Source organism: Neophocaena asiaeorientalis, unplaced genomic scaffold (assembly GCF_003031525.2).
Source record: "Neophocaena asiaeorientalis asiaeorientalis breed wild unplaced genomic scaffold, Neophocaena_asiaeorientalis_V1.1 scaffold426, whole genome shotgun sequence".
Taxonomy (NCBI): Eukaryota; Metazoa; Chordata; class Mammalia; order Artiodactyla; family Phocoenidae; genus Neophocaena; species Neophocaena asiaeorientalis.
This window is the reverse complement of record NW_020185323.1, coordinates 553,140-578,569: the sequence shown is the minus strand read 5'-3', so window position 1 is coordinate 578,569 and position 25,430 is coordinate 553,140. Positions and strand designations below refer to the sequence as shown.

General features: G+C 41.3%; 1 protein-coding gene and 1 pseudogene across 1 annotated transcript in view; both read right to left on the bottom strand.

Moving 5' to 3' along the window:
- Positions 1–1,049: 1,049 nt before the first annotated feature.
- Positions 1,050–25,430, bottom strand: part of EFHC2 (EF-hand domain containing 2) — a 185,144-nt gene continuing 160,763 nt past the window's right edge. Inside the window, 3 exon segments of the mRNA XM_024734192.1 lie at positions 1,050–3,979; positions 16,954–16,955; positions 22,126–22,231. Coding sequence (XP_024589960.1) covers positions 3,880–3,979; positions 16,954–16,955; positions 22,126–22,231 — 208 coding nt within the window. The 3' untranslated portion in view covers positions 1,050–3,879.
- On the bottom strand, positions 6,239–9,512 carry LOC112392466 (protein FAM3C-like; annotated as a pseudogene).

The window sequence follows — 25,430 nt, the reverse complement described above, 5'->3', positions numbered from 1 at the left end:
AAATAAATCCAAGTTGGAAAGGCAAGAGTTTTTTTTTTTTTAATTTGGAGAGATTTCATTTTATTCAATAATTCCCTACTATTTGAAAGAAGGAAGGGCAATTTAAATATCCTAAACTCATGACTGAGGTATCCATAAAGCCTGGAAGCAATACAACCTCCGAAAAAACCAACTTCAAACAAAGACCAAGAATGGTATGTTTGACATTAATTGGATCAGAGGCAATACATAGACTAAAGTAGGCAAAATGTCTAAACTACTGTAATACTTAAAAGTACAATGCTCTTTATCTCCTCTCTATTGTCTAAAATTTTAACTACTTAGTAAGCACTCAAGTCAACCAATAGATGCAGCAACTATGGAAAACAATATGGAGGTTCCTCAAAAAAACTAAAAATAAGAGTTGCCATATGATCCAGCAATCCCACTCCTGGGCATATACCCGGACAAAACTATAATTCAAAAAGATACGTGCACCCCGCTATGTTCACAGCAGCACGATTCACAATAGCCAAGGCGTGGAAACAACCTAAATGTCCATCAACAGATGAACGGATAAAGAAGGTGTGATATACATACACAATGGAATACCACTCAACCAAAAAAAGAATGACATAACGCCATTAGCAGCAACATGGATGGACCTAGAGATTATCATACTAAATGAAGTCAGAAAGAGAAAGACAAATACCATATGATATCACTTATATGTGGAATCTAAAATATGACACAAATGAACTTACCTACGAAACAGAAAGAGAATCACAGACATAGAGAACAGACTTGTGGTTGCCAAGGGGGAGAGGTGGGCGGGGGGAGGAATGGACTGGGAGTTTGGAGTTAGCAGATGCAAAGCATTATATGCAGAATGGATCAACAACAAGGTCCTACTGTAGAGCACAGGGAACTATATTCAATATCCTGTGGTAGACCACAATGGAAAAGAATATGAAAAAGAATATATATGTATAACTGAGTTGCTTTGCTGTACAGCAGAAACTAACACAACTCTGTAAATCAACTATACTTCAATAAAAATAAATAAGTAAACTCAACCAATAGACATATCCACATTGCTCTTCAAACGGTTAGGTCCAAACGGTTCAGTTAGGCTAAAAAGGGGAAAAAAGGCAAATAAACACTGAACATGAGTAATCTGCTGACAACATCCATACTTTACAACAGTGACTCAGCAAACCATTTAATGTGAACTTCAACAGCTTTTAATCAGTTCCCTATGCAAAGACATGATTTGATTTGGGCTTTCAAATGACTTTATCAATCATTCCCTCGGTTCCAGGAATACTGAAAAACAATGTTCTTAGTACAAAAGGTTTGCCTATATTAACCTTCAACTCACCCAGACATCCACAGGCAGCACCTGCTTTTCCATCAAAATGGGAAATATTAGCAGCTAAAAATATAAGTATATGCAAAGGTTGTGAAACTTCTTTAAAATTTATTACCCAGGAACAATGACAATAGTTGAGATTTCTCTTTTTTAGAGGAAAGAGAAGAGGCAGCTAAAAATCTAAGTGTACGCAAAGGTGGTGAAACGTTTAAAAGTTATTACTCCGGAATAATGGCAATAGTTGGGATTTCTCTTTTTCAGAGGGTAGAGGAGACACAGAAATTATGGCCATCTTCCCCACATCCCCCAAAGATTTGAGTCACAGGGTTTATTTGTGCTGAAAACCAGAGTTATCTACTGCTTGAAACCTAAGCAGACTGCATCAGCATTTCAGGACCACCTGGGACCAAGGAGGTGAGGGCTGGGAGATTTCCAGATGGATTGTAAGACAATTCATTGATATTTACATAACGAGAATAAATGTTTTTCCTAAGATAGCATTTCCCTTCAGAGTCTTGAGACCACCAGCAAAAGAGGGAGGTACAGAAATTCTATTACATTAATAGTCTCTGTTTTTATGGCTTTGGCATTTATTAACTAGTGGGAGCTGTTTATTGGGTCATAAACTTTACTAATGGGCATATTATCTCTAAATTATAAATCTCCTTCAGTATATGGCTTAGTTATAAAAAGAATAATTATTTAAAGTGTCTGTATGACTGCAATGTATCATGTTTATCGGCACGATTCCTATAATGGCCGTTTAATTGCTAATTGTGGGCTTGTACTGTGAATAACCAGGGCAGTGACACACATCTATGTAACAGAACAAGCAGTTGTCATCCTACAAACTCAGGAGCATATCACTGGCTTGCTTCCTTTCCTTTTCTCCTCCTACTTCTCAAATGAACTATATTACGAGCCTATACAAGGGCTAAATTATCTACATATTTAAAATCTTGAGGGAAAGACAACTGACTGAAGAGTTGAATAGGTAACTGACGAATGTGTCAGCCTGAAAAGTTCCAGGAAAGTGTCATCCTTCTTAAAGCTTGCTCTTTGGGGAATGGAAAATCTTAAAGTGACAAAATGGCTTGGCACTGTCAGTTGTCTTTGGAAAAAAAAAAATCAAGAAGTCAAAATTAGACTTTATGAGTAAATGGTTCTAGTATATAAATTGAGTATTCTAGTTTATTGGAAAATCCTATGGGATCTATTTTAACAATGGCACATGTGGAATTATCCTAGGTTTATATATAGAAATGGTTTATTGATGAACTTCAAATTTAAAAAATGAAGGAGCCGTTGCTGTCAAGTGAATTGGTACATCTGAGTGCCAAGAAGCCAGCTCATTTCTAGGCAAAACGCTGCAAATGTGGAGTGAAAGAATAAGAAGATAGAAGGGGCCCTTGAGATGTCATCAGTTCCTCTTCCTCCCCTCAGAGCAGTCCCTGAACGTCAATGTCGAGGACCCTTCTCCATAGGCCTCCATCGTCTCTGAGAACACCAGACAATCGGATTTATGATACCTAGCACCCAGCACTGAAGAATGGGGTACACTGAGACAAACTTCTCACACTGAATTCCCAGAGGTCCATGGTTATGACTTGTAATCGAACATACACTACATGACAAAAGTTCTGCTGAGACTCATAATGTATAGTCCTAGAAGAAAACTAAAAATAGGACTAGAGAAAAGCAAAAGGGAAACATGCTGTAGTCTTAGAATATTAAAACCTCTGGGGTAGGCAGTTATGTATATGTGGAGAATGAACCAAAACAGACCTCTGAAGATCTTCAGCGTTCACATCCTTAAATATTTCAGACATAATACATTTTTGGTCATGCTATAATTATATACACATGCATATATTCCTAAGTTAACAAGCTAACTTCAGAGATTAAAAGAGCATTAAAAACATAAACACTGCATATGTTTTAATTTCTCTCCCCAATTTTTCGTGTGTGTATGTGTTGTGAGGGAGGGTTTTTTCTTCTCATAGCTTTGCTAATTTCAGAAAATAAATACCTTCACTCTGCAGAGGTTTAGGGATTATTTTGAAAAGGTGAGTTGCTACAAAGTTTAATTATATAAGTAATAAGCGTGTGTCAAAAAGATTTTAAAAAATGTTTAATAGAATCACAACTTATTGCTCTGATATAATTTGATTTTATATTGTCATATATAGCTGTCAAAAGTCATTTTCTTTTTGTGTTGTAATGAATCAAATTATGTTGGATAGAAAATTGCCATAAGATACTTGGTATTAATAAATCATATGTATAATAAGAATGCTCAACGTTTCTTTAAATGGCATTTTTAATAGTGCTGGTACATCAGCAATATAATATGATGTTCTGAAAAACTGAAATGACAAAAGGAGATTAATTTTGGAATATGGATTTTAATTCAGTATGAACCTTGTTCTTTTTGTTTTTAATGGAATCATATCTACTGAAATAAACTTGGCAAAATTAGAGCAGGAAATCAGGAAATCAAAGGGAGTTAACCAACCAAAACTGCATGGTTACTCCTCCTCTAAGCCAAACACATCCTTTAAAAGGTTTAAATAGTAAATGTATTTCACAGGAATAGGTGATGGCATCCCAAGCCACTCATCTTCACATCTCCGGGAAAAAAAACCAAAGATGGATATAATTAGAACTACATTTCAAAGTGCAGCTTTGTAAATGCAACATCAAATTGTTCCTTGTCAAGCTCTTGGCTAAGTAGTTTATTTCCAAAGCAGATATTTCTACCATCGACTTTCAGATCATAAGGACTCTGTGGTAGATTGGATTCTTGCCCTCAATCCTTCGTCCTGTATTAGAATTATACACTGTGCTCTTTGCCATGTGAATTTGCAGCACCTCCTATGGAGTCCTTTTTCCTGCCCCTTTGACATGATCTTGACCACATGGCTGGCTTTGGCCTACGTAATGTTAGCAGATATACCACAGCCAGAGGCCCTAATGTGCTGGCATGATTTGGCTTGGCCCTCTGTGCCTCTGCCATCACCATGAGAAGAACATGGCCCAAGATGCTGCTGGTTCCAGAATGACACAGGTGGAGAGAGCCCAGCTGGAGCCAAGCCCAGCAGATCTATGGGCCCATGGACAAGAAAAATAAACATCTGCTGTTGTGAACTACTGAAATTTGGGGGGGTTGCTATGCAGCATTATTGCAGTGATAGCTCCTCCTATACTTTATTAAGAACTCAATTTTTAAAATCCAAACTGCTAGCGTATTATACTGGCTGCTTGGTTACTGTTTCTTCAATCTAACAGTGAAATGAGCACTAGATCATTCAAGGTATGCTCTTGGGGATAAGCTACTTTAAATACGTGTGCATAAATACATACACACATATGCTTTATATATATATATATAGTATATATGATACATATATGTGTGCATATATTTGTTAATTTCAGAAAAAATAAATACCTTCACTCTAAAGAGGTTTAAGAATTATTCTGATAAGGTGGGTTGCAACAAAATGTAATTATATAAGTAACATCAAGGAGATTTCAAAAATCTTGTATATATAAATCTACACACATATACGCATACACACTTTTTACTTATGCTGCAGTGGTGAATTAATATTAATATCAATGGCGGTGGGGGGTGAGTCCATCAGTACGGCTGCTTTTATTTTTAATGTCAAGGTTAATTGTTGCCTATAAGAGGGGTTAAATCTTTCCTAGTGCCAAATCAGTATCCAGAGTCACAAGATGTCACAGAAACACAGGAAAGGGCTCAATAATTCTATGTGATGGAATTGTGGAAGCAACCTGAGCCAGTGATATCTCACTTGGGCTTTATGGGGTGCGGAGCAGTTCAGCAGGGGGTTAAAGTGATGAAAGGTGTTCTAGGCATAGCGAACAGCATAAGCAAAGGCCTAGAGACCTAAAAATCTATTTTCAAGAAAGGCTGACCAGCCCAGCGGGTTTGGGGCACACGGTACAAAGTGGAAAGAGAGGCAGTTGGAAGGAAAAGGTGGGGCTGAACTTGAGGGCTTCTATGCTAGTTGATACTTTATGCTGTGGCTAGGGAAAGGCACTGGTGGGTCTCAGTGAAATCGGATTGGAAGTTTGTTAGATAACTCATCGGATGTATGAAGAATGAAATGAAGGAGGAAAATCACTCTGGAGGTTACTGCAATAATCCTGGGGAGAGATGACTGTGCCATAACCAGGGCAGCTGAGCCTGGGGTGAACAAGGGCTACATCTGAAAGGTTTTGCTGCAGTAGAACATACAATACCTGGAAGGTGACTGATGTGAAGTGGTGATCAAAGAAGGGGGTCATGTTATGGGTTGAACTGTGTCCCCTCAAAAAAGATATGTTGAAGTCCTAACCCCCTGATATCTCAGAATGTGACCTTATTTGGAAATAAGGTCATTGCAGATATAATTAGCTACGATGCAGTCATACTGGAGTAGGGTAGGCCCCCTAACTCAATATGACTGGTGACCTTATAAACTAATACAGATAAGGATGGTTCTAAGACTTCTAAATTTAGTTACAGCTGACGATGTCTGTATTAGTTTCCTAGGGCTGCCATAACAAATTACCACAAACTGAGAGGCTTAAAGCAACAAAATTTATTCTGTCACCGTGCAGGAGGCCAGATGTCCAAAATCCAGGTGTTGGCAGGGCTGGTTCTTTCTGGAGGCTCTAAGGGAGACTGTCCCATGCTCCTCTCCTAGCTTCTGGTGGTTGATGGCTATCCTTTGATTTCTTTGGTTTGTAGATACATCACCCCAATCTCTGCCTATATCTTGTTCTCTCTCTCTCTCTCTCTCTCTCTCTCTCTCTCGTGTGTGTGTGTGTGTGTGTGTGGCTTCACATGGCCTTCTTATAATAACACCAATTACGGGATTTAGGGGCCACTCTAATCCAGTATGACCTCATTTTAACTTTTAGTAGATGTTTTAATTATATCTGCAAAGACCCTATTTCCAAATAAGTTCACATTCTGAGGTTCTGGGTAGACATGAATCTGTGCGGGATAATGTTCAACCCAGGGCAACATTATAAGCAAAATAAGGAAAGCAAGAAGAAGAAGAGTTTTAAACATTTTTAACTGGGAAAATAAGGATCAGAGGGAGAAACTAAGTTCAATTTGGGGCATTTTTATTTGAGGTACCCATAGGACATCAAAGTAAAGATTCTGGTAAACACCTGTAAATAGGGTTCTGTATAGCACAGACCTAGAGTCCAGAACTGTGCAAAGATGTGGAAGTCACTTAAATATGGGTGATATGTAAACCTATGGTAATTAATAACACTAATGCAGAATCAGAAGAGCACCAAGAACTGGCATCTGTAACTAAAGCATAAAGCCTTAGTTTAAGTGATGATTTATGATGATGATGAACTGACAGCAGACTTTTTCAGGATTATAGGCATCATAATTACCTAGTAGTGATGATGATGATGACGATGATAATAATAAATTTATTAGATATTTACTATACGACAGGTATTCTTTTAAGCGTTTTACAAGTACTGAGCTATTTAATTACTGCAGTTTAAAAAATTAATAAACAGAAACTTCAATTAAATAGAGCCAGGAGACCAGAAGGGGAAGCTTTCATGCCCTGCAATGACAGCAGAGCACAACAGGAAGAAAAAGACTCCTCTTCTTTCCTGGTAAGGACTCAGCCAATGAAAAGCCATGGACTCTTTATTATCGCTCTCCCAACTTCCTTTTCCTCTCTATAAGAGTGTTCTCCTTCCTTTGCCATGAAGGAACTTGCACATGGCTTACCATGGTTGCAGACCCCAAAATGCAGTTCTCTGCTGATCCCAAATAAATCCATCTTTGCTGGAGAAATATCTGGCAGCCTATTTATTTTTAGGTCAGTAGCAGAAAACCCTAAGAGGTAGGTATTATTATGATACCCATCCACAGAAAAGGAAACTGAGGCAAGAGAAGGGTTAAGTAGTTTGTCCAAAGTCAAACTGCCGGTAAGTGGAGGAGCCTGGACCGTAACCCCAGTATTAGGGCTCCAGAGCTCTGCTTATCTGCTGGGCTACCCTCCAAAACCCAGGAAAGGAGTGGGCCTATTCAGAAGCAGCTGGCTCTCATCCGACATGGCTACATTTGGTCCTACCACTTTCAACAAGAAAAGTTAAGCAAAAAAAAAAACAAACCGTGATTCTTGAAGTGACACTACACTTCTCTTTCAAGAATGCCTCCTGTTGGATGTTGGAGGTTGAGCCCAAACTGCCAACCAGCTGTGTAAAGAAGGAAATGACCATTCAGATGGATGATGGCTAAACCAACTCCTAGGGTGTGTTCTGTGCAATTCATGCTACATGGATCTTAGTGAAATATGCTTCCTATGCCCCAAAGCAGTAAATCGTTGTGCGTCTGTGTGTGTGCATATACAAAATGTGTGTGTATTTCATGTGTGTGTATATATACATGTACACACACATATATATTTTCAGCCCAATATCTTTTTAATTTAAAAGATACTATCATCAAAAGGCCATATATATATATAAAAGAAAACAAAGTCTCCTCCCTAAAACCCATATTATTCCATGACAGATTTTTCACAGCGACTAGTATATATATCAATACATTTTTCAAATCTGTTCAGTTATCCATTGTGTAACGCTTTTAGAATTAAAAGATGCCATTATCATCGCAGTCTGAACACTGTACCATTAGGTAAAATCCATATTATTCCATGATAGATTTTCACAGCGACTACTATATATATCAATATATTTTTCAAATCTGTTCGGTTATCTATTGGGTAATGCTTTTAGAATTAAAAGATGCCATTATCATCACAGTCTGAACATTGTACCATTAGGGAGATGTGCTTAGAAATGGTTCAGTGATTTGCTCATTATGATGACTATTTACAAAGATGCCTATTTACATTAGCAATAAATAACCCTGATATCAAAAGAGATAATGGGCATGCACACACCGAGATGCCTGCACGCTCTTAAAATACTTACATGTAGTTTTTCGGTTAGGGCTTTCCCATTAGCAAGTGAAAGTGTGCTCCCTTCAATTTTCTCCACATCGGTCTGGCTTCTGGGGGATGCATCCTTCCATTTCTACAACTTCGGGCCATCCTTCATATTTGTTTGTGTCCTTATTGTTCTTTATGTGCTGCTCAAAAGGGCTTTTTGTCTTAATGCCTTATCCACCACAGAAGACCCAGTTGTCTCTAAAACCAAGATGAGTAATAGATGTACTCCCCAATTCAGCAATGAGCTGCCGGGCCTCATCATTGAGTTTGATTGCTCCATCACCATATGTTCCCATTAAGACTATTGTTTCATCTTGTATGGCCTTCAGGAACTCAATAAATGGGGCCACATTTCCTCCCCACATGTCAAAATATCTGGTGCCTATTAGATCTCCTGTTTTTCCATTTACCAAGGCAACATTGATCCCTCTTCCAACATTACTCTTAACACCACTCATTAAAACATTGTCCTCCAGGCAGAGGCTGCTCCACTTGCCATTTTAAAAGCAAAATGCTTCTCAGGGCAAGCTTTTGAGATCCCACATTTATATCTGGGAGGTCCTGTAGAACGTGCAACTGCGTCCAATGCTGACCTTGCAAATAGATTTCCTAAACTTGCATCCATTTTTATTTCAAATACTTGGGAAATAACATAGAATGTCAGCAAAAATACTGCCACAGCCACCACCAACTTTGCAGCACCTGCTACCCTCATGTTTGCTTTTTCGGCCTATGGCACTTTTCATTAAATAAGCTCCTCCCACTTGGAAGACACCAAAGCTTTACAAGTGAGCCAAGACCGCCCTCCACAGAGTTCAAATGCAACATACAACTCCATCCCGCCTCTTTAGAGCACGCAGCCCCCATTTCCGACACGAGCTGGAACCCCCGCGTGCCCCACGTGCCAGCCACTGGCCTGAGCGCCAGGCGCCGCGCCACCCCGCCCTCCGCGGAGCCGGAGGACTGCTATGTATTTCTTTTTAATCAATGAAGTCTGAGATCAATAGTCATTCAGTTCGACTATTCAACATGTCCTCAAAAATTTCATTATGAAACTTAAAGCAATTTTCACTCTTAAGTAGCACAGTAGTCCCTCAGTATCTTATTGGTTCTGAGACCCCCTGAGCATACAAAAATCTGAGGATGCTCAAGTCCCTCACATAAAATGGTGTAGTATTTGCATATAACTTATGAACATCCTCCTGTATACTTTAAATCATCTCTAGATTACTTATAATACCTAACACAATGTAAATGCTATGTAAATAGTCGTAAATATAAATACTAAATATAATACCTAAATATAAATACTATGTAAATAGTTGGTGTGTGGCAAACTCAAGTTTTGCTTTTTGGAACTCTCTGGAATTTTTTTTCCAAATACTGTTGATCCACGGTTGGTGGAATCTGTGAATGCAGAACCCATGGATATGGAGGGCTGACTTTATTTTTAAATTTTACCATGTTATAGAAGAATATAGAACAAATATTCAGAATCTGATATTCAGATTCTGATATTCAGATTCTGATAATTCAGAACCACTATTCCCTATTAGGTGTTTGGGGTTTTTTTTGCGGTACGCGGGCCTCTCACTGTTGTGGCCTCTCCCGTTGCGGAGCACAGGCTCCGGACGCACAGGCTCAGCGGCCATGGCTCACGGGCCCAGCCGCTCCACGGCATGTGGGATCTTCCCGGACCGGGGCACGAACCCGTGTCCCCTGCATCGGCAGGCGGACTCTCAACCACTGTGCCGCCAGGGAAGCCCCTGATAGGTTTTTTTAAACACAAGTTTTCAATACAAAAAGAAATACATTATTCAACTCATAACATTACAATGAAATCATTTGGGTAAAGGATTCTCTCGTGAAACAGGTCAATACTAGTAGATCCTTCCTCATACCTTAGTAGGCAGCAAAACTTTTGGTTTGTTTGGTTTTTTTGTTTGTTTGTTTTTTGAGCAAGGAATCATGATTTAAATCCTAACAACAAAAGAAATAGAAGAACTTATACTGGAATAATGACAACTCAAGAATTTGGAGATGAGAAGTAAATTTATTAGCAACAAGCCAAACTTGGGTAAATGAAACTCAAGTAAATACCCCGAGATTTGAAATTAAGGATAATTTAAGATGAAAAAATAATGTAGGGGAGCAAAATCTGCCACCCCAAAATGTGTCTCTCTGGCATGAAGATTATTTTAAGTTGATTATTTTTTTTTATTGGGGTATAGTTGTTTTACGATGTTGTGTTAGTTTCTACTGTACAGCGAAGTGGAGTTCCCTGTGCTATACAGCAGGTTCTCATTAGTTATCTATTTTATACATATTAGTGTATATATGTTAATCCCAATCTCCCAATTCATCCCACCCCCCCCTTTCCCCTTTGGTGTCCATACGTTTGTTCTCCACATCTGTGTCTCTATTTCTGCCTTGCCAAACAGTTCATCTGTACCTAGAGACTGTCATACAGAGTTGATTATTTTTAAGAAACAAATGACTCAGGAGGCACTTTTACCTCCCCCTTAACTGCCTAAAAGAATTTAGATACAGGGCCCGTACCAAGAAGGGAGCTATCACCGTTAGATAACTACATGTGAGGTAGACAGGGAGGAACCTAGCAAAGTCTGTTTGTTAAAATTCCTCACTGTGTCCCATTGTTTCTGCATGGCCCTGCAAACATTTATTTACCAAACATTTGCTCTTTTCATCTTCCTGTGAATTGCTTTCCTTCCCTTTGCAGTCCCAGACCCCTAGCCCCTTCTCCTTGGCCCCTTAGTCAAGAATGACAGATAAACCTCATTTTGCCTGTCTTTGGAATCTCCCATGTTTATATGGATTCCCTATACATATGTAACTAAATTTTGTTTTTTTCTCCTGTTAAGCTGTCTTAATCTCATTTTAATTATTCAACCAGCCAAAAGAACCTAGAAGGGTGGGAGGAAATTACGCCCCCCCAAAAAAGTAACAATAATGCATTTCTTTTAACCCTGATCACTTTAAATCCCATGGCTCACACAATACCTTCCTGACTTCTCCAGCCCCCCTATACTCTCTCTCTAAAATCAATACCACTTCCCTCAAATTTATTTCCCTTTGTCACTTTTCTCCAGGTTCTAGGTGGGAATGACTTTTTCTGCCTAAGTATCTGATAAATGCCACAGGCATATTTGCAGTGCTTGAGGAACCCAAGGTCTGTACATTGGCAATATGATATGGTGATTTATAATAAGAAATATATATATTTGGTTTTTGTCCCCATTTCTGGCACAGAGTTCTTAAAACTCTTAGAATTTCCTAAGTGATGAGAGCGATAAAGTCTCTTTTGTTACGTTAATGAAACATGATTGAAAAGCACCAGGATGGGGGCTGGTTGCCAGTGGAGCCAACCACGTGATTAGAGGGTTGGAACTTTCAGTCCCCGGCCTCCACTCCCCATTCCCACACCTCCCGGGAGGGGAGAGGGGCGGGAATTTGAGTTTATTCACCAACGGCCAATGATTTAATCAATCGTGTCTCTATAAAGAAGCCCCTGTGAACACCAAAAATGACAGGGTTTGGAGAGCTTCTGAGTTGGCAAACACGTGGAGATGTGGGGAGAGTGGTGAGCCCAGAGAGGGCATGGAAGCTCTGTGCCCTTTCCACCATACCTTGCCCTATGCATCTCTACCATCTGGCTGTTCCTGAGTTATATCCTTTTATAATAAACAGGTTATCTAGTAAGTAAAGTGTTTCTCTGAGTCCTATGAGCAGCCCCTCCCAAGGAGGAGGTCATGGGAACCTCCAATCCACAGCCAGTTGGTCAGAAGCACAGGCGACAATCTGGACTTGTGAATGGCATCTGAAGGAGGGGAGGTAGTCTTGTGGAACTGAGCCCGTAACCTGTGGGGATCTGAGGTTATCTCCAGGTAGATAGTGCCAGAACTGAGTTGACTTGCAGGACACTCAGCTGCTGTTGAGAATTGCTTGGTACGGGGGAAAAATACACACTGGAATTGACACCAGAATTGTAGCTAGCCCTCAGTTTTAGGGAGATTTTCACAGGTATTCGTTTAAATGAACTAACAGGAATCAAATTGGGATCTAAAGGAAGGAGGAAGCAGGAGATAAGAGTTAAGAAACTCAGGGGGATGGGGCATCGACAAAGTAGAGGGAAAAAGTATCTTCCTCATAACTTTGCCTGTAATTGGGTCCACCTAAAGGAATCACATGGCCAATCTCTTTAAAAAATAAAGAGGTCTTTGCTAACATGAGAAATCCCCTCACTACCACTGCCTAATTGTTCTAATAAATCTGCAAATGCTCCAAACGTTACATAATATTTATGACTGGGCAGTGAGTTAAAATATTCTTTGTCCTCACTGACCTTTTATTCATCCCACACTACAAAATTCGAAGAAAACTCCAGATCATGTTGTTTCCCAGCAGTGCACATAAATTTTAAGTGGAAATAACTGCATGGTGATTTTACAACAGGTGAGCTCATCCACAGCAGTCAATCCCTCCTGTTTTAGACGAGGACGAGCCTGCTTGTATTTCTGTAAAACACCCCGCCTAAAGGTACATGATCAGAATCTTAAATATCTGTGTGTATCGGGTTCTGCCTGCACCTCTCCTGATCCTCTCGCCCTTTCCACTTTGGCGCACACCAACCTAACTTCCAGCCATCAGCACCTGCACTCCTTCTCCTGAGACCTTCCCTTTGGCCTCTGAGGCCTGATTTGGCTGTCCCTGTAACATGCCACAGTACCTGGGAATTCATTATTTTCACCCACTTCAGGAGCAGCTCTCAAACAATGACAGGAGTTGATGGATGGGATAACGCTGAGGTACCTATCAGCCACTGGATCCCTGTGTTTCCCAGAGGCATGACGCTCTAGTCATTCACATTTTTACTGGTTTGATAATATGCCCTGTATTAACTCCTTCTCTTCTATTTCTCACTTCCCTACTCCCTTGCTAGTTATTCCCTTCACTTCGTCCAAAAAACCATTTATACTCAAATCCTTGTCTCTGAGTCAGCTTCCAGAGGAAGTCAAAGATACCACGCAACTTTGCATTTTTCAAAATTAATAAAATGTCTATGAAAGTCACAGTATAGCTCGGAACAAAGCAACTTCTTGACAAACGTGGACGGATCCAAAGTCTCCAGTGTGATTTCCAGGTAATTCCAGAGACAGTACCCAAATCTCAAAACAAAATTCATTTTAATCTGGAGCATAAACAGCATGTGCCACGTAGCATTTTCTGGAAGAAGGAAGAACTATGAAATGCAGAGTGAAATTCAGCAATAATGCAAAATCATGACTCTAAAATGGCTGGAAATCATTGCCTACAAGAGGGCCCCATGACAGCTTTCAATCTGGCTGTCACTAGAGCTACTTAAGATGTCAGAGAAGTTGGCAATAAATTACTTATTCATCAATGGTGAAAAAAAATGTAGCTGCCGATCTGTAAAACCACATATCCTTGAAATGGGAAGCAAAGATGGCACTGGATGGAAACCCAGTAAACAGCAGCTGCCCAGTGAGAACAGCAAAGCTGTGTGTGAGCTCATAGGCCCTGGATTTATTTGCTTTGACATTTTTAAAAGGAAATTTAATTGGATTATGTCTCCTTCTAGTTTAAAATTCTCTACTGTAGTACTGGCCACCAGATGCATGCGGGGAAAAGATTGGGAGCCAATTAAATTCCACGCTTCACTGAAACAAGGTTATTTTTATTCGTCCCAAATGTAAGGCTGATAGAGTCATGTTAGTGATTTCACTCTGTTACTCCCCCTCCGCTCAATCAAAAAAAGGATGTTTTTATCCATGAATTTGTAGAAAAATACAGTACTGTGTATGGAATTAAAATTGTGGTTTTCTTGGATTTTCTTCCTTCTACTAGGTTGACATGACCTTGGAAATAATCAAATTAAGTTGACAGAAATCATAAAAACAATTAAATTTCAGTAAAATCAAATGGAAATTAATTGGGGAAGAAATTTTACAGATACTTGTTGAGATAATCAAGAACCTTCTGATGACATAAGGAAAAGCTCAAAACCAGGAGATTTGCTTATATGCCTATCCATTTCTGTCTTTACTGTAATGTCAGTATTTCACAATTGCTTCTCTTTGCCCTAGACAAAGCTTCAGTAGAGTTGTCATCTGTGTGACTGCAGCTAAAACACAGTTGTAACTTTTAAACAAGAAATCTTTCCTTGAAATTGCATTACGGGGCAAGTAAAGTTTTCAAGTAGACGTGGATATTTTTTAGCTTTAGTGACAGCCTTATTCATACAATTCAAGTAGACATCATCCAACCCTTTAAATCACAGTAGACTCTGGAAGTTTCCTACTAGGTCACCGCTTTGTGTTACGTAATCAGTATGTGTTTACCAGTTATTTTTTTAAGTCTTATGAGAATGATTAATAATCTTTTATTTCAACTGTTTAATTCAACTTGAAATATTAGACATAACTTCGCTTACTTAAAGAGTTGGCACTAGCCCCTAACTACATAATCTTGACCTTTAGGAACGCCTTGAGTCTCAGCTTCCTATCTATAAATTGGGAATGATACTTATTCTCACAAAATGGTTGGGACGATAAAGCGTCACAGGGTATTCCACCCTCTAAATACCAAAAGGAGATCCTCGACAAGTGGGGTGCCCAAAGATATATCCCAAGGTGTACGCCACTGTCCTCTACTCCCCAGTGCCAAGGCTATATATCATCCTGTTGTGACAAGAGGAAACTTTAGAGCCAATTGTTAATGCTTCTGCAGCTCTCGTGCTCGTAAAATGAAGCCACATCCAATTTTTCTCAGAAACGTCAAAGGATAAGATGCCAGTCACACAGTGCAAGTTATAAAGTTTATATGAGAACCGATTTCGTGTTACTTTTAAAAACGTGACTTCTGAGATTAACCAGGCAGGCTCTAAACAGCGGGACCTCTTTTGCCAGTTTTACAGCTACCATCTGTGAGCAAGCACAATAGAATGGAATTGGGGTCTCTAGGCCGTGACAGCACCAGGGCAACATGCTGAGACCACAGATAGTCACATAATGGAGTGAGAATTAAATTACAGCCCCAGTGGCTCACCATGGGCTGCTGTGGAGGACAGGCAGAGGCCCAGCCAAGGGAGCTCCTGAGAATCCAGGCTACAGGCCACAGTCAACAATCCTGGTGGGTGACAGTCAGCTTCCACCCATCCACATAGGGAAACCTCTCACCAACTCAAAGCTGGACTCGCTACAACCACAGTCCTCTCTGTGAATTTTGCTTCCTTGTTGTTGGTCCCCAGGCCTACTAGCTGATGCCATGTAACAATCACATGTAGGTGGAGCCCCATCGGAGTCAGAAGGACCAGTCCTAACATCCAGTAGACCCAGCTTCAGGAGCTGTTAATCTTGAAAGCTGGCTGTGAGGCTTGCTCACTGGAGCCCCAGTCTTTACTCTGGTAACAGACTGTACTGGCTCATCCTCCATTTGCCCCTCAAGATCCATCTTTTGCCCTTCTCACCAAGCTCTCTGCCCTGGGAGACTGACCTCTGTGGACCGCATCACTTCTCGAGCTTCCTTGGCTCTCTGGCTTCCAAATGGGTCCAGCCAATGGGAAGCAGCGAGAGGTCAGGGTATTGATTCCACTTCCCCTCTCCCTGCTTCTTTCCTGCCCAACCACGCTCTTCCACTGGGCTCCAGTAATACAAGTCCCTCCCTGCTTCTCCAGACCCAGGGATGGTAAAGGCTTCCCACTCTAGCTAGGCCCTGGGCACTCCACTGCCCTGATTGGTTCCCTTAACCCTACCCTCTCCTCTGTCAATAGTCCCTGCATTAAATCCATATCCCGACTCCTCTGAGTGGGTTGTGTGTCTCCTGCTAGAACCTCACTGGTATAGGGACTCAGCCTGCTCTGTCCCCTGGTCGTGGCTGAAGGCTTGGTTCAAGCCTGCTGACTGGCCCCCTCTGGTTGCTGAATAGTGCTAACTTCAGGATTCCCCATCACTGTGCTCCCTGTTTTGGAGAGACTCCCTGCTAGAACTCCCTGTGGCGCTGCCCTTCCAATCCCAAGCACTATGTACCAGACCACCCCCCTACTCAGCCTGTGGTTGGCTAAAGCCCACAGCTAAGCGGTCTCTTTTCGTTTCTCAGTAAGATCCCTAGTTCAGGGAAGAGAGCCTGTTGAGGACAACATTCAACCCGAGAGTAAGGATACCCAGGTTCCGAGTGGAGGCTGGTGACTCCTGGAACTTCAGCCAGAGACAGCTTGTCCAGCTCATACACTGGAGGAAGCACACAGCCACCCCACTGCTGGCTTCCACCTGGGCCATACTTCCACACAGGAGCTCAGCCTGCCATTCCTTGTTCTCAACAGAACTTTAACCTGTCACGTCACATTCAAGGCTGGGTCACTTTCACAACCTGGTGGATCTTGTCCTGAAGTCCCACATATGATTTTTGGGCTACAGCAGACTCCCTAAGTGTTGGCAATCCCCAAAGCTCGAAGTGAGAGGTTTTCTTTGCCCAACTGGGCCCCACAGACCTACGCACCTGGTCCAACTCCTCTACCACTTCCTCTTCTGCCATAATCACGGCCTCTTCTGGCATAACCTCTTTCTTGTCAGTTCCCTGCCACGGGTGAAAGCTCAGACAATAATAGAGGAGCAGGTGTGTGGAGAAGGCTGTGCCACAGGCCAGGCCTCCAGTTCATACCAAGAATAATCAAGAGTGGTTGGTTGCCAAGACATGATATACCAGCCAGAATCCCCTTGAGGAAGGACTTGGTGGCCCAGTTGCCGGGAGACCCCTTCAGGGATTACCTCAGCTACAGAGCTGTCTTGGCTGCAAAGAGCCACATTACCGCAGGTCATACCCCTTTCTAAACCAACCCACAGGGATAAAGTCCAGGCCATTTTGGCCCAACTCAGGACAGCTCTGAAAGGCCATTCTAGCTCCAGAGTTCCCTTCGGAACAGCCAAGGCTGTCTCTGGACCTGCATCGAAGCTCAACTTCTCCCTCTGCCCACTCCTATGTCCCTCCCCTCCCTTCCACAGGTATTGATCCCAAGGACACTCCCAAATAAATACACTACACATTAAACCCCATCTGCTTCCTGGAGAACCCAACCTGTGACAGGCTCTGACCCAGAGTGTCTCAGGGCATTATTAGATATTAACATTTAGGTACACTTACATGGTTCAGGAGATACTATACTTTTCATTACTCATTCTACTCTCTGAACTATGCAATATTACGCTCAACCCATTTACACTAAATATTTTCACATAGATTACAGACTCACTGATACCATTCCCAAGCTGTCTTATATCCTCTTTAATGGAACAATAGCAAGCTCAGGAGTACCAGAGTGCTTCAGACTCTGGAATTTAGTTAAATTCTCATTATTGGTTAAATTGATTAGGTACCATTTGATATCTATGTTCTTCCTTTTTTAAAAAAAAAAAACTGGCTGAAAAAGAACGGCCCTATCCAAATGTCTCCCACAGACTGAACTGCTTCTAGACCTGGTCATCAGAATTGACAAGAGGCCCTAAGACTAAAGTTCTTCTCACCATAAATGAGTAACAATTGAAAGAGCTGACTTACTGCTAAAGCACAGGCCCTATCTGATGCTACACTGCTGTTCTAACTCTCTTTTTGAGGGGGGGGTCCGCGGGCCTCTCACTGTTGTGGCCTCTCCCGTTGCGGAGCACAGGCTCCGGACACGCAGGCTCAGTGGCCATGGTTCACGGGCCCAGCCGCTCGCGGCACGTGGGATCTTCCCGGACCGGGGCACGAACTCGTGTCCCCTGCATCGGCAGGCGGACTCTCAACCATTGCGCCACCAGGGAAGCCCAGCTGTTCTAACTCTTACGTTTAACGATAGAATCACTGATCTTAGTCCTCAAGGCCCAGCCCACTGACTTGAGGACGTAAGACATCTCCATTTTACGAACAACAGTAATAGCTAACATTTAAGCTGTTACTATGGGACAGGTACTGTGATAAGTGTCTCACGTGTATCAATTCAATCCTTACAAGCAACCTGACAGAAGCACTACTTTTATCTCCATTTTTGAGATGGGGCAATGTGAAAGGTTGAATAACTTACACAGTCACCCAGGGAGTCAATCATAGAACTAAGGATTTGAGCTCAGCTTCATGTGATTCCAGACCTTCTGCTCTACACTATCTCTCTAAAGAACCTGAGGTCCATGGCTCAGTAACTGCCCCAGTTGACAGAGTAGGTAAGAGATGAAATGGGGGAGGGGTGGCTAAAGGGAAAGTGGATCTCTGGCCTTTCCATGCACTGACTCTTCTTCCAACGTGGGTAGTGATCCTTTTGTAGGTCCTTAAGTCAATTTAATGGGTAATGAACTATATTCAAAAGAAAGAAAGAAGGCGGGAGGAGAGAAAAGAAAAGAGAAAGGAAAGAAAAAAATCATACATCATCACATGCAGTTAGAATAGTATTGTTTCATGAGACGTTTGGGCCATTGCATGCTGGGTTGTTAGCGAAAAATGTCTTTCTTACTGTAGGTTGTAGTACCAAAAGGTAATTAAATTTCATTCAAGCTCAATTGTCATCAGGAAAATAAAAATTCAAGTAACAAGATACCACATGTTTTCAAAGGCAAAAAATGTAAAAATAACTTGAATGCCTATCAATAGAGAAATGGATGAATAAATGATTCCGTATTCATACTACAGTATTAAAGAATGGCTTAGGTCTACACATATTAAACTAGAGAAATGTCCCATGGTGTACTATTAAGAAAAACACACTGCAGATAAATGCCTGTGGTATGATTATATTTTTGTGCATGAAATGATGAAACCCCCAACCCATAGGTAAACATTTGGGTGGTGGATTGGGTGGAATGGAAAAGGAGAGAAGGAGGAAGTAAGGAAAAAAATACAACAAAGGCCGTTGCTAACTAGCAAAAATAAGTATGTGTATCTTTCAGGATCCCAGAAGAAATAGCAGACATATGCAAACTGTGTAAATTGAGAAGAGTTTAATAAAGAGACTATTTACAAAGTTGTGGCAAGTGTTTAGCAAAAGCAACAAGGGATCCTCCAGACCCTCAGGGACTGTTGCCACCACCTGGGGCTCAAGGGGCATGTGAGGGTGGCTGCCAGAGCCCGGAGTAGACAGCTATGTGGAGAGACCCTCCAGACAGGTACTGTGGCCCTGGGCAGGAGGAGGCAGTCAATCTCTTGTGACTGTCAGGGAGGGAGATGACTTCTGTCTCGTCCCACCCTCCACTCTCCTGCTGGTGCGTCCCACTGGCTCTCCCAACTGGAGGCCAGAGGGCTAGGGGTCCCATTGATGAAGCCCACAAAGATCAGCTGTCTAGGATTCAGAGCAGGGTAGATGGGGTTGGAGAGAAGTCCCAATGGGACAAATGGATGATATCCGACACAGAATACTGTAACATTAAATGAAAAGGGGGAATACAAACTCCATCTATCATTGTTCTTTTTACATGTAAAAATTACATATTTGCATGGATAAGAATTAAAAGGTTACCAAATGACAGTATTTATTTGTTTTTGTGATAGTATCTTGGACTTTAGTTAATTAACTCCAATATCTTCAGTACGATTGTACTTAAATGATTTTTTCCTTTTTCATGCTTTGCGGTAAAACAGACCTGAGCTAAAATTCTAACCCTACCATACCCTGGCTGTTCCCCTAACTTCCTCATCTCTAAAATGGGAATGATAAAAGTATCTACTGTGGGCTTCCCTGGTGGCGCAGTGGTTGAGAGTCCGCCTGCCGATGCAGGGAACGCGGGTTCGTGCCCCGGTCCGGGAAGATCCCACATGCCGCGGAGCGGCTGGGCCCGTGAGCCATGGCCGCTGGGCCTGCGCGTCCGGAGCCTGTGCTCCGCAACGGGAGAGGCCGCAACAGTGAGAGGCCCGCGTACCGCAACAACAACAACAACAAAGTATCTACTGTGACAGGGTGGGAGAGTGGCATGGACATATACACACTACCAAACGTGAAATGGATGGCTGGTGGGAGGCAGCCGCATAGCGCAGGGAGAAAGGCTCGGTGCTTTGTGGACGACTGGAGGGATGGGATAGGGAGGGTGGGAGGGAGGGAGACGCAAGAGGGAAGGGATATGGGAGCATATGTATATGTATAACTGATTCACTTTGTTATAAAGTAGAAACTAACACATCATTGTAAGGCAATTATACTCCAATAAAGATGTTAAAAAAAAAATCTACCCTCAGAAAGTTGCTCTGAGGATTAAATGAGCGAATAGATTTTGAGGTCTTAGAACAGTGCTTGACACATAGTAAATGCTTTAAAGTGGTTGCTGTCGTTATGGTGACGAAGGGTCGTCAAGAGCCTCCTACGGGGTCTACTTGTCTCCTTGTCCTCTCTCCAATCCACCCACCACCCAACCAGAGCAAGCTCCCTTTAAAGGGCATACCTGATCATGTCACTCTCTTCCTTGAAATTTGTCCACGGTCTGCAGACTTTGTAGGACGATACTCAGACCTCACCCGTGCAGCTGTCTCCAGCTTCATTCATCTCCACTCCTCCCTCTGTGCCTCCATCCCAGCCACACCAATTCTTTCCGGTTCTGCACAAGAGCTGCGTTGTCCCATGCCCTAGAGCCTCTGTTGGGAATGCCTCTGGGCATACCATGCCACTTTACCTACCTAGCTCTTACTATTCATCACTGAAATTTCAAGCATCACCTCCCCTAACACTTCCTGTGCCCCCCAACCCTCCTTAAGGTAGCAATAATGACTGTCTCTAGACCCCAGCGCAGAGCATAGAAACTGCTGAGAGTGGATACTTAAACATGATTTGTCTGAGAATTAAATTTATAAATGAATGAGTTAAGTGATTGCCCCAAAGTCACTCAGCTACGTAAGTGGCAGAGCCAGAATTCAGCCCCAGCTCTGTTTGACTCCAAAGGCCATCAGTGTCTCCCAATCATCTGGAAGTTCTAAGGCTGCCTGACACTCCAGAGTAGCTGCATGCCTGAGGGAACTCCCCAAGGGCACTAGACCAGTTCAGGCCAGAATGAGCTGGTCATCAGAGACCGGGAGGAATAAATGCCTCCTTTCTGGGAGTATCAACCACATGACATTTGCTTTATCAAGGGACTTTCCCAAGAAAATCAATTTCTGGAGCATGTTAAAATATAAACAAACCACCACCCACCCACCCACTCCTTAAAGACAATTGGTCCAAAGAGATCTTAGAGAATTCAGACAATTCCACAATGTTGAGAGCATCATCCGATCACATGAACTCTGTTTTCCCTAACCAAGCATTTTCCTACTGAATTTTTATTTTAAATTTGGCCCCACTATGAAATATACATGTCCATACTATAATGTTTCACCCAAGGCAAACCTGCGTGCACAGCCGCAAACACACTGGGGATTCTTGACATATGCACTATTTGAGACTTGCTCTTGTAGCTTATGATGATATTACCAGAATCCCTTGATAACAGTGTTTGTATCTATTTATAACTGTAACCTATTATCCTATTTTCCATATAATTGGGTATGACTTGGGTTAAAAAACATTCAGCTGCATAAGAAAAATCACGCTCTTATACAGCAGATGTTCACTCAGTATGGAAAGTGGATTAGACTTTAACACAAATACCCAGAAATACATAGTGCTCTTTCCAAAAGCACTGATGTTACTATTTTACGTTGAAAAATAATGTTAAGATAAAGGATATTAAAAACGCAAGGGAGGTAGCCACAGCTGGTTTTTAAAACAGGTGTTACTTTTACCTCTTTAATGTACCATACTGCTTCCAATTCGGGCATCGGATTCACTCTCCAGTTCAGGGCACAGAAAAATGACTCGTAATTTATTTGTTTTTCACTGTCTTCAAACCTAAAAATATAATTATAACATTCGATTTGACTCAATCTGCAGATTTCAGGACCAAACTGTCAGCTTAAATCCACCATGAAAACATACCACTAGATGTGCTTCAATACTGATATTTTTCTTATTTCTTATTACCTTGTTTTCTGTTTCTAACCCTCCAGAATGTAAATTCTTTGAGAGCAGAGACCTCACACATCTAATTCACCGAAGTATCCCCAGGACCTAGATCAATGCTGGCACATAGTAGGTGTTCAACAAATACTTGTTGCAGTTGCCATAGAAACAAATTAATTTATTCAGCAGCTAAGACTATTGTTATATTTTGTTAACAGTACTGAAGCTCCTCTTAAGTTTAACAGGTTGATACTATGTCAGTAAAAATTTTAAAACGTCTTCATTTTTCTTAAATTGTATGCCTTTTAAATCTTTAAAGCAAGCCTAGATTCATTTTGTCTACTGATATATTTTTAGGAAAAACAAAAGGCACTTTAATCATTTATCATGTAGCCATTAAAAGGGGTTATGTAGATCCATATATGTTGTCATGGAAATGTGTTAATAATATATTGTTGAGTGGAAAGGAGGTTATAAAATAGAATGTAGAGTTATGGTCTCACTTTAGGTTTATATTTGTACAAAACAACATTTAAAAAGTCTAGCAACAATACACGGAATTATTAAGAACAGCTACCTGTAGTAAGAGAGATTATAATTTTTGCTTTTTCTTTAGACTCTTCTGTATCATCTGAATAGTTTTAAATTCATAATCAGAAGATATTAAGCCCATTTTCATTTTGAAAAACAACAACAAATGATTACCCTGTACCATAAAACTGTAGGTCAAAAATAACTAATCTGTTTGACTGCTATTTCCTAATTATGGAAATTGACATAAATTTATCCTTAACCATAATAGAGTTTTGGCAATTAAGACCCCCAAATTTCAAGACAATTGCAATAATGACCCAAACACAGACAAAATACTTCTTACTGTAATACCTCAAGCTATTTTTCTATTCTGAATTTGACCACCTCTGGCAATTTCTAAGGCTAAATACATACTGGTTATGTAACACGATTTTTTTGAAGAAAAAGACAAAGGTGGTCACTAAGGCACTGTTACAAGCATCCTGCTCCAGGCTCCTGCCCTTCTCTCAGGACCTCTAACTCAACACGCCCCTCCAACCAGCAAGTGAGGTGCGCGAAGTTACTACTGCAAGATGAACAGAGGATAATTAATTATAAGAAAACTCAGTGATAACAGAAGCAGGAAAAAAACCTATTCATAATCAGTCAAAAGGCTTTTCTCTTTTTTTTAATCAAAGCATGAAGAAAATAATAGCTCGTATTTATAAACTAATAACAATTAGCAGCAATAAATTAAATGTTACGTGATGAAGTTACATAGACTCATTAAGCTAAACAAAGTAGAATAAACAGAGTGATCAGAAGAGGGGAGAGGGAATTCAGTCATTCTTTTGTGTACATTTTCTTTGGCCAAGGATTCTGGGATACAACTCCAGTATGCTGCCCCCTACCACTGTTTATCCTTTGAATTTTGGCTCACTCATCATTTGAACTCTTTGAAAGGACATGTTCTGTTTATGGAAATATTTGTAGCCAAAATGCAGGACCATTATGTCTTTTATTTGCATGTGTTTAGGGAGAAGAACTAAAACTCAATCAATTAAAGATATTTTGTAAGAAACTCCTTTAGCATGGTGCCTCGAAGAAAAGTATTCCCTAATACTCCGAATAGGAGCTGAGGTCACAGAATGAGATCATGGAGGGCCTTTGACTTTCATACTAAGGACAGCTAAGAGCCATTGGAGTATATTGTATAGAACAGTTACCAGATCTAAGTTATATTTTCTGAAGATCACTCTAGCTGATATATTGCAACTACAATGTAGGGGCAAGGCCAAAGTGGCAAGGGCAGTTAGCGGTCTTCTGCAGTAATCCGGACAGGAGATAATGGTGGCTTAGGTGACAGTGGTGGCAGTGGAGGGAGGGCAGTGAGGAGTGGTGAAATCTGAATATATTTTGAGTGTAAGACTCCTGAAGGATTGCATATAGTGTATAGGGGAGGTGAGGGGGAGAATGAATAGGAACGGATTCAGAACAACTCCCAGGGTTTTACTTGAGCAACTGGAAAAACAGAGTTGCCCGAACTGAGATGGGAAGGACTGCGGGAGCTACAGGTTGGGAGAAAAAGACTGGGAGTTTGGTTTTGGATGTGTTACATTTTGATGGGAAGTGAGCAGTTGGGTATATGAGTCTGTAGTTCAGGGAGGATGTTTGAGTTAGAGATAGAAATGTGGGAGTCATTAGCATATAGATGATATTTAAAGCCACCAGACTGGAAGACTGAATGAGGTCACCAATGAACAAAATTTCTTCATCTGTTCCTACGATACAGAATTTAATTGTTGGTAAATTCCCATCACATCAATGACAGGAGGCACGTATTGAATCCTAGAGGTTTCAGAAGTATAATATCCCAGTAATTTGGGAACCAGTCAAAAGACTACCAAACAGATTTAGCATTACACCATCCCTCATACACAGTCCACTAACCAGTCCTGAAGGTTCTACCACCATAGCATATCACAAGTCTCTTTCTCTCCATCTTTTCTACTATTCAGTAATTCGAAGCCACCATCATCTCTCACCTGGATTACAGGAATAGCTTTTGGATCTTGGTCTTGCTGCTTCTATTCTTACCTTGCTGCAAACCACCCTCCACCAGAATGATCTTTCTAAAACATAGATGTGATCAATTACTTCCTTGTTTACAACTGTGCAATGGCTTTCCAATCCACTTAGAACGCAAGCTGAACTCCTTACCAGGGTTTATAAAACCGCACATAATCTGGTCCCTGCTGACCTCTCTGACCTCCTCTGAAAACTCTCTCCTGTTCACAATGTTCCAGGTACACCAGCTTTCTTCTTGCTCTCTGAGCATACCAAGATCGTTCCCAGCAATGCAAGGCATTTGCACCTTCTGGTTCCTTTGTCTGGAAAGTCTCAATTCCAAAGTCTCAATTCAAAGGCCTCAGAAAGGCCTTCCTGCAGTTCCTCTTACCTAACCGAGTCCCCATGCCTAAGTCTGCATTTGCCCTGGATGATGGCACTGGATGGTACAGGAAAACTTCTGGAAGTCACCACTGGAAGTCCTATTATCACACCTCCTTAACAATTC